Source organism: Lepidochelys olivacea, assembly GCF_965140295.1.
Source record: "Lepidochelys olivacea isolate rLepOli2 genome assembly, chromosome: 3".
Taxonomy (NCBI): Eukaryota; Metazoa; Chordata; order Testudines; family Cheloniidae; genus Lepidochelys; species Lepidochelys olivacea.
Window position 1 is genome coordinate 120,199,709 of NC_140413.1, and position 10,520 is coordinate 120,210,228.

A 10,520-nucleotide genomic window follows, 5' to 3' on the forward strand; every position below is an offset into this window, starting at 1 on the left:
GGGTGGTGAAGCACTGGAATGTGTTACCTAGGGAGGTGGTTGAATCTCCTTCCTTTGAGGTTCTTAAGGTCAGGCTTGACAAAGCCCTGGCTGGGATGATTTAATTGGGGATTGGCCCTGCTTTGAGCAGGGGGTTGAACTAGATGACCTCCTGAGTTCCCTTCCACCCCTAATATTCTATAATTCTAAGTGGATGCAAAATTCCAGGGGCAGTCCCACCAAACCATACAGAGAACAGTTATCACTTTTCTGTGCTGTGCTATACTATAATTTAATGATTCTATCTATGGAACACAATCTCATTGGCCTGTTTCTGCCATGATTCAGTGGTGACTCATCTAATATTCTCTGCACTATGACTTCTGTGTCTCCCTCATTATTTCTTTCCAGGTTGAATTAAAATTGACTGTTTCAGAATATTTTCCCCACTGGCTTGCATCTTTCCAGGCAGAATCTCATTTTAATTCCAGCTCCCATCTTTTAATATTTCTAGGATGCTTTGTTTTATATCTTCATTTTTCACAGCATTTTCTTGTTCAGTATCATTTGTGAATTTAATGTGGTGTTTGCCCTCTTCAAGGTCTTATCACTGAAGATTTTAAGTTTAACTCAAAGACCAATCTCAATGGCAATCCACTACACTCCTCCTTCCAATGCAATACAGTACCTTTTATAACTATCCTTATTTGTGATCCATCATCCTATTTACAATCTGTTTTTATATTTAAGGGCATTTGCAATAATTTTGCCATTGAGATTTTGTGTAGCTGTCCATTGAATGATTTACTTCAATCTTGATAATTACATCTGCATTCTCTTCATTCACTGATTTTGCAGTCCTCTCAAAGCACTGAGACAGAGATTGTTTGGTGTAATTTGTTCTTCACAAACTGGAGGCTTATTTTCTAGATGTTTACAAAGTTTTTTCTCTCAATATTTCCATTATTTGACTAGGGTCTGAAATTAGATTTACCAGATGGTAATTACCAGGATCACACTATCCTTTTCTGAAGATTGGTACCACATTTGATTTCCCAATCACGACCCTCTGCCTCATACATCCCTAGCACCCCATCCCTTTTCCAAAATAATTTTCAGTAGTTTGGTAAATTCATGAGCTAACTCCTTAATACCCTATTTTTACAAGGTCTTCATTACTTCACAATTGTCCAAATACCCTCTCTCTTGTTTAAAGAGTTGGGTTTTTTTGGTATCGTTTTTTTTTCCTTTTTTTTTTTTTAAGCAAGGACTGCAGTATCTCAGCCATTATGGAATCGTCTATGACCCTCTCCTCATTTATTCCTACTTTCTATTTAGTTCTTTTTTCCTCTTATCGGTCTGTGAAAGCTCTTATTCCCCTTACTCCTTGTGCCTACCATTAAGTCAATCTGCATTTCTCTTGTATTTATCTTTTCCTTACAAGCCTGAATTGATTCTTTGTATTCTGATTTGATTTCTAATACAGGATATTTTTACCCTCAGTTCTTTTGGCAGTCCATTATAAAGCAACATTTAATACTTTTCATTCTGTGAGCGCGCACACACACACACACACACACACACCCCGCCACCTCCCAGAGGAATTGTAGTTTGTTGTTAAGAATGGTATCTCTTAGGATTCTCCACCTTGTTACCAACTGGTAAATCTTAATATTTCCACCCTTTACATCATGCTTGGTCCATTTCTTAATTTTCTTAACTTCCTTTTTTTAAATCTAACATTTGTGCTATCGCATCGTAGGCATCTGTTCCTTAGTACCTTGGTAGTTTACAGTCATTGGTGCCAAGTTCTCGATTATTCTCAGTCCTCCATTTCTTCCCTTTCTGCAAGATGTAGAGCCTCTGGCTGGAGTCATAACGCTGCCCTCCACAAATCCTAGGAATCGTTTTCATACATATACATCTGAAGAGTAACAAACAGGTTATCCTCTGGGTAAGGATATTCATAAAAGGACTATCTTATGTTTTTTAGCACTTCGAGGTTTGATCCATGAAATTTTAATTCTCATTCTCCATGTGATCTGTAGCAATGTACTTTCTCCTTTGCTTTTCATTCCTTCCATCATTGCAATTATTAGTATTAGTAAATATTTCTATTAGGATAGCACCTAAAGGCCCCAGTTGGGATTGGTGCCCCACTGCACTGGACACTGCACAAACACAATTCCTTCCATTCTCACCAAGTATATCATCATCCTATCCTTCACTGTCAAAAGATAGCTTGCTGGCATTGTGTACATTGATATACAGTTTCACCTTCCATCCCTCCATCTTTCACATATAGATTGTGCCCATCTAAACTGACATGCCAGTTACGTGTTTCATCTCACTAGGTTTCAGGTATGCCCACTAAGTCATAACTCCATCATTCAGCTCAACCAATCCTCCTCTTAACCATTTATTATTATTTGTGTTTTATTTGTAGCTCGTTAGAGAAGTCCGTTGTGCAGCCTTTTCCTAAGTACTTCAAGAATTGTAACATTTTTAAAGATATTGCTATTAGAGAATTTTAGCTATGAAGTTAATTTTGCATTTAAAACTAATAGAATTGCTGCTGGTGGTATTAGTGTGAGAGCTATATTAATATGAACAAGAGCTCTAATAATATATATTGTGTGGGGTAAAATCAAATTTTCTTCAGAAAACCTGTGTGCATACACTTCTTTGTATGAATTATTTGTAAAATAAAGTAAAGAATTAGCTTTTTCACATTGTCTAGTTTGTACGTGGCTGTTGGTGTGAAAATAAATATCAAAATGACAAATTTCCATATAGATATATTTATATAATATACACAATCGAACTTCTGTACTTACAAGCACTTGATCCCGTATTTTTTAGGCTCAGTCAGCTGCTCCAGTAAAAAGGGGGAAGCTGTGTACAGCAAACAAAATCAGATGATAGAATCTAGAGGAAAAAGGAGCCAAGGGGCTTAACTCCAATCTTTTTGAACAATTGAGCTATAAATAGTTTGATACCCCATTGTTGGCTTTTTAGGGGGGTTTTTAATCTAAAATTTTAATATTGAAAACTTCAGTGGAATATCTTTGAGGGCACTTCCTACTAACATTTCCCCCCCTGTATTTTGTGTCACCCAGGAAACATATCATGTAATCAGGGAACACCTTCAGATTATCTTCGTAGACAAATCTCTTTTTGATAGCTTGTGTATATCACAAATTGAAGAGTGTTATACTTGCATAAAAATGCCATAGATTTGAGAGATTCATTTCATGCATATGCCTCTTATAATATAAATCCCGCTATAATCCATTCTCAAAACAAATTTAAAACCTAGTATGTCCCAAGATTTGCCTGTTTAAGATTGTGGAAAGCTGTTTATTGTTATATTTTACATAAAAAGTTGCATATTTGATCACAGTTCATGAAATGCAGAATATTGTAAACCTAAAAAGAAGCTGTGTAAGGAAATGGTGCATCTGAACAACAAAAAAGCACTAGAGATTGTCACTGATCTGTTCCAGCTGTTCTCTTTTCTTTAGTTGAACCACACAAGTAATGTGTTGCTATCACAAGTTAACACTGTATAAATCATTAATAATTATTGTACTGTATATATGAACTGGCATAACTACACATTTGGTAGGAAATCATCTTAACAGAGTAAGAAGTGAGAAATATGTTGTTCTTTAATAATCTTTTATATATAGCACCAACAATGAGCAAGGTGACTTACAAACCATGTAAAAAGGCATAGTGCCTGCCATGAAGAGTTTGAAATCTAGGGTAGTAGACAGTATGCAAACTCCAGGAGGCAACAAAACACAGTGTGAATGAATAGTGAAGTACAGCATGTATCTTGTTAGATTCATTCCCCCCCCCCCACCCAATAATTTTTGTGAATGCTCCTCCGAAGGGAGGACGGTGGTGTGTAGGCTTGTTGGAAGGAGTGTTTTTAAAAGAGGACTTGTAATAGCAATTGATAAAAGGCAGGGGAGGAATTACTAGGGAAATATGAACAACTATGAGTCAGTTGGTCCAGATGATATGCTTCTTAGAGTATTAAGGATTTAGCTCACGAATTTACCAAACTACTGAAAATTATTTTGGAAAAGGGATGGAGTGCTGGGGATGTATCAGGTAGAGAGTAGTGGTCAGGAAATGAGATGTGGTACTAACCTTCAGAAAAGGGGAGGACTCATAGAAGTGGAGAAAAAGGAGAATGCTCTTTTATACACGTTAAACTCTGATAAATGTATGGTTTCCTTTTTAATGGAGCTTTATCAAGCTTCTTTCTCAGTATCTTTGAGATGTTGGTTCAGTTACAATGAATTAGAATTCAATGAATTAGAATTCAATTAAAATTATTTAATACAGACCATTACATAACTCTAAGTAAATTGCCTTCATGCTATTTAAATTGTGTACTTATGGTGCTGGAACACATTGGGCAATGATCTGCTTTTGAAGATAAATGCTGAAACATCACTAAGGCAATAAATCAGCTGCTAAAATTATTTCTTATGAGTATGCTCTGGTGGTTATAGCCTTTGTTGTGTAAGAGTATAGCGTTTGACTAGTACTTCTCAGAGAAGATGGAATTTGTCGTCTCCTTGGAAGGATTAGAATGCTGACCCCATTTTTGTAGGGCATTCCTAATAAGGTTGATGCAGGGGCTATAGTTTAGTTAATTACTTGGGATGGAGTGAAATAGCCATTTATTAGTCAAGAATGGGTCTTCACAATGAATAGCCAATCAAGGACTTGATCCTGCAAGGTGCTGAACACCCTGCCCCTTCCCAGCAAAGCACTGAAGTATGTGCTCAGCTTTAAGCTTTTAAAGTCATATGGGACTACTTACATCAGGGATCTCAAACTCAAATCACCACAAGGGCCACATGAGGACTAGTACATTGGCCCAAGGGCCGCATCACTGACACCTTTTCATACAAAGATACAAAAGCGCCCCCGGCCCCGCCCCCACTCCTCCCCTTCCATGAGGCCCTGCCCCTGCCCCGCCTCTTCCCACCCTTTCCCCATCCCAATCCCTTCCCCAAAGTCTGCACCCCAACTCCCCTCCCTCCCAGCCCTATTCCAACCCCTTCCCCAAATCCCTGCCCCAGCCCCGCTTGTCCTCCATCTCCTCTCCTGAGCGCGCCACGTTCCTGCTCCTCCCCCCATGGAAAGTCATAAGCACCGCCAAACAGCTGTTTAGTGGTGGGAAGCGCAGGAGTGTGGACGTGGCGCGCTCGAGGGGGCAGAGGCAGAGGGGAGGAGGCAGGGGAGCTATGGCGGGCCGTGGGAAATAACTCCACAGGCCGCATGTTTGAGACCCCTGACTTACATGCTTCGGTGCTTTGCTAGATCCAGGCCTGAATGCTCACCACCAAGCCTTGAATAAGAGAATTGTATGAAAGAAAAGAATGTATTTGAAACTCAATGTATACATCATTCTGGAAGATGAAACTGCATAAGGAGTGTACAAACTACATTGTGGGTGAAAGTTTCAGAAGTGCCCAAGTCCCACTAAAAGGAAATGGGAGTTAGGCTCCTAAACCATTTAGAGTATCTTATCATTTGTGCCCTATGTATTGGGATTTTATGGTCATTATGCACTATATTTTATTGTAGCTTCTGTGGAGCCATTTCGCCTGGTGGGGGATCTGAGTGGTGCACCAATGCCCAAGACCACGGCAGTGGCAAGCAATTGATTAAGAATATGCCTACACTACAGCCTATGTTGGCAAAACTTATGTCACTCAGGGGTGTGAGTAGGGTGCTGGGCTGCACCTTAATTTCCCCTGATTGGGGCAATAGTAGGTTCACTTTAACAGCCTGGGAGCAGCAGGGGAAGACAGAGGAGAAGCCAATACACACTAATAAAATAGCATGTTCTCTTTAATAAGGCATAAGGGTAGGAGCAATTACAACAAATGGTTCATAAGACTCTCACCTCAGGACCCTGGTTCAGAGCTCTCAGACATAATACCACGTATCTGAGTCTGATTAGACCGGTGTCCTGGAGACAGAGAAATCACCACCAACTACAGCATACATGGCTTCTACTCCCCTGTGTCTCTCTCAGCTGCCTCTTCATGTTTAGATAGCTCAATCCTAGGGTGGGCAGGGCCTCCTTGGTTACCCCTAGGCTGTAGACTCCAGCCTTCTCCCTTAAAGAGCAGTTACCTCAGAACTGATGCCTTGGTATAGATTTTTTTGAAGAAGTGATGATATCTTTGCCAATCAATGGTTTGCCCATGAACATGTTTCAATTTTTAGTTAGTTGGACATATTACAGTATTGCGGTTAACAACTCGGCCACCTTGGGGATTGACTGACTAATTTTTGCAAATACTGTCCTTGTAAATATGATTTTAGGTCAAATTAATTCCTAGTGAAATTCTACTGGCTTAAATGGAGTTACAGCTGTGTGAATTTGGTCGATTATGTTTAAAAAATCTTGGATGCTTGCCAGAAAACAAATGTTTAATCAGCTATGTTTTGATCCTCCATACTGTCAAGATTAAACAAATGAATAAGCAGCATAAAAAACCATGGAAGTGAACTTTTCTATCAAGTCCATGTGATCAAGCTGCAGGTTGATAATTGTTTTGTACATATCTCCTGGCTGAAGAATATTAACAGCTTAAACAATCTGGGAAGCAAAATCTTGGGCAATGAAACTGTATTACTAGATGAATTTTTACAAAACTGGCTGCATTCAAAGGGATGTTTGCCCTGAAAAAGCTCTTCTGTAGCCCAGTAATTCTCAGGTTACGTGAAGCCTGATAAAATAAATAGAAAGGAGACAAACCTAGTGCTCTAAAACTCAAAAAGATATTTGCGATATGGCTTAAGATTTTTTCTGAATTCCTAGCCATCCTAGAGTAAAAGTTGCTGTGTTAAAATTGTCCAGCTGCCTGCTGAAATGCTTTTTGGAGTCAGTGACATTTGAGCTGCCACTTTTGTCCAAATATGCAGCGAACCAAGCAAAACCTGATCATTAGGCATTTCCAAGATTTTCAAGTAAGAATAAGTAATAACCAACTAAGTTAAAGTTGTTTAGAAAGTACCTCTTTAGAGTCAGCTGAAGTCCCTGACTCTCATACACTGTAATGTTTATCATAGTCTACTCTGACTTTCGTCCCAGAATGCAGCTGGTTTAGTTATGCATGCTCTTTTATTGTCAGCAGTCTAACCCTGGAATGATACTAATGACTCTCTTCTTTCTTCTCACATTCCATTTTTTTCCATACCTCTTCTGTCCACATCCTCCCATTTCTGTTTTGTTTGCCCTGTATGGGTTTTGACCTCCTTCAGTGTGATCAAGATCAGTGCATTCAGAGCACTAAATTCGTTTTACAGGCTGCTGCCACACCACTACTACAGAGTGAACCCAGCGTAACTAGTGAAGAGCTACCTTTACCAGGAAAGACCACTATCGGCCCTCCTTGTGCCACGCTAACTCTAGGGCAGCCGACACCACCATCCTCCATGCCAAATCTCACATCAGAAACCGGTTTGACAGACATGATACCGTTAAAAGAGGAACATGAAGGTCATCAGTTTCTCACTCCTGAGGAAGCTCCATCACCTCCTGGTATGCTGCCAGCAGGGAGCCCTATAACACACAGCCATACCATGCACATCCTGAGCCTAGCTAGCCAAGATTCATTGCATGAAGACTCAGTGCGTGGTCTTGTGAAGCTTAGCTCAGTTTGACCAATTTTTATTGATGATATTGTACCATATCATAGTGGTTGTACAAATGTATACCCAACAGGAAAGACTTTACAGTACCACCGTAAGACTCCAACATGCCTATATAATGAAAACTTTCCCATGTAATGGAGTTTGCTAAATGGACGAATTATTTTTTCAAAGGAACTATGGCATTCTTTTGACTGGATTGTTAATGGTTCTGCTTTGATGGTGACTGCTTCTATTTTTTAAATAAAACCAGGAAAGGTCAGTAATCCTGTTAACTGAAGATGTGGGTCCAGCAACTTGTAATTCTACCTGTAGGACGGCCTATGTTACAATATAAAAAAGATAAGTTTTTGGATGTAAGTGTTACATTATGCATTTTATGCTCTTGTAATACACACTTGTTAAGGCTTACCACACTTGTGGCCAGAATGATCTGCACTTACATGTTATGCTACTAATATTTGAAATAGAAAATAACCATTCCATTTGTTAATACAAAAAATGACTGCAGATGTGGATTTGCATGCCACGCTAAGGTATGTGTTACAGTGGTGTTGGTATTAAAAGAGAGTGCTGCTTTTTTATTTGTGAGTTTCAAAGTGCTGTTTCATTTAAAGACGGTGCAATAGATTAACCAATGGACAACGTTATTTTTTTCAATTTATTAAATTTTATTTTAAATTAATCAGTAGTGCCTAAAATATGGAGGCTACTGATTTTTATCATGCTACATATCATTTAACCTTCTATTTAATTGTTTAGAATAAGGTATTGTGTTGTGCCATACCACAGATTCTTCCATTCCCTTGTGTGATAAGATTACCTGCGGACATCCAATAAAATTACATCCTGTTTCTTTGAATATGCGTACAGTTATCCTTATACAGTTTACTGGAAAAGAAAAGTCCCATTTGGATGACTTAGTCTATCAGGGGGTTATGTTTTTGACTTTGATGTATTTGCATAATGAGCCCAGCCGCCACAGGGAAAATCTAAACATGAATTGTTTTGCTTTAGTATTATGTATAGCTTTGTATAGGCTGTCTGTTTTTGGTAATGCCGTGTTTCTACAGCAAACCTGTGTATTAAGTACAGATACTTAATATCTGCTTAGGACCTAAACTCCTGGATGTTAGGCTTCAGAAGGAAGAGAAAAGTCAATGGAGTGAACCTGAACAAACAAGCGATACACTGTAGCTGCTGTCCAGTCATAAGTTTTCATCTGTATATTTTCATCCATTATTTAAAATGGAAATATTTATATTACAAAGTTATTCTATGCTTCAGTTTGTGATTCAGGAAAATAAGAGTTATGGTTTGTGGAAAATATCTCCACTCAGGGACAATTGAAGAGGACCCTGTGCATAAGCTGAGAGAACTCAAACGTTGTAATTTACTGTATCTGAATTATTTTTCAGATTCTAGAACCCTCAATAATCTCTTCTCAGGATAAATTAAATGCAGAGAGTCTTTCCATCAAGCTCAAGATATTATTTCAACTGCAAATTGCTATTATGTAAAATGTTTCCTTGATCGATCAAGAAGCATGACATTCCTGCAGCATTGAAACATGGTCATTCACGGATGTCAAGTGAAAAAAAAATGCCATATTTTTAAAAAAGAGCACAATAAGCCTCTTGGAATACAGCCATTTATGCTATTGAAATGTCAGATGACATGCTGACAAGAGCCCTCAGACTTTGAGGTTTTGTAACCAATTTTATTTCTCTAAATGGTGATATCACTTTTCACCTAGTTTTAGGTATAGAAAATATAGAAGGAAAACTTTGATAACATCAACTGATTTCTTGGGTTCCATTTCACAGTTGGTTATGGATGGACTAGATGACCTTTTGAAGTCCCTTCCTGCCCTAAATTGCAATGAGTCTATGCATGCTCCATCATTAATAGTGATGGTGAGTCATTAAAATGTTTGCAAGCTTTCACATAAGGGGATATAGCTTCTCAGTTTCTTTTCCTATTCAGTCTCGCAAGGTTGCTCAGAAATTCTTTTTCAGATGTTCTCTCTCTTTTTGGGTATGTCCTTTCCGAAGAAGAACTCCCTTTGTGCTGGATTCCAATCCACAGCTAGACAGTCAGGTACTATGGAGATGGGGCTGACAGAAAACTTAGCGAGGTGCATATCCATGAGTTTCCACCAGCCTAACAGCACTAGCTCTGGTAGTGGGAAGGAGAGTGTATTACTTATGGCTGGGATTTTCAAAGGAGCCTAAGGGAATTAAGTGCTCAAAGCACATTGAATGTCAGAGTGATTTGAGGGCACCCAAATAATTATAATAATCCAACACAGTGTACTCTCACCTCTCAGAAACACCGAAGTTTGTGTTCTTAACCTAGCCTATGATGAATGCTTATTACAAAACCACTGCACTGTTTGTATTCTTTTAGAGCTGAGAACAAAAACGGATGTTTCATCTCAAGACTATTTTGGATGAGCAAGTTTGGGATGAAGCAATCATAGCACCTTGTCACATTTTATTTGCTTTGGTTAGTGTTATCAGCCTTCCCTGACATAAGCACTAAAATTTTGCTAGTGAAAAAAAGGGGGAAAAAATTATCCTTTGCTCATAGTACTGAACAGTAAGTGAAATATTTCTGTTTTTGTTAGTAGAAGGGAAAGTTGTTTGAATTCAGTTGCCACTAGGGGAAATTACTGTATAACCTTACAGAAACAATACTTGATTGGATAAGTGAATCTGTAGCTAAGTGGGTCTTAATATTTTATTAATTCTACAGATATCAGTGTACCAAGGATTGATTATCCACTATGTGAAAGAACAAGTAAGATAAATATTTTACTGTGGTCTTTAAACTTCACAGCTATTGAG

General features: G+C 38.6%; 1 protein-coding gene across 5 annotated transcripts in view; it reads left to right on the top strand.

Moving 5' to 3' along the window:
• Positions 1–8,533, top strand: part of ZDHHC14 (zDHHC palmitoyltransferase 14) — a 145,607-nt gene extending 137,074 nt beyond the window's left edge. For 3 of the 5 annotated variants that reach the window (XM_084624402.1, XM_084624401.1, XM_084624404.1), the window contains one exon: positions 7,282–8,533. In XM_084624402.1, the coding sequence (XP_084480528.1) occupies positions 7,282–7,683 (402 nt within the window). In that variant the 3' untranslated portion in view covers positions 7,684–8,533. The remainder of the gene's footprint in view (positions 1–7,281) is intronic. The other 2 variants (XM_084624405.1, XM_084624403.1) reach the window with 1 other exon arrangement.
• Positions 8,534–10,520: the final 1,987 nt, after the last annotated feature.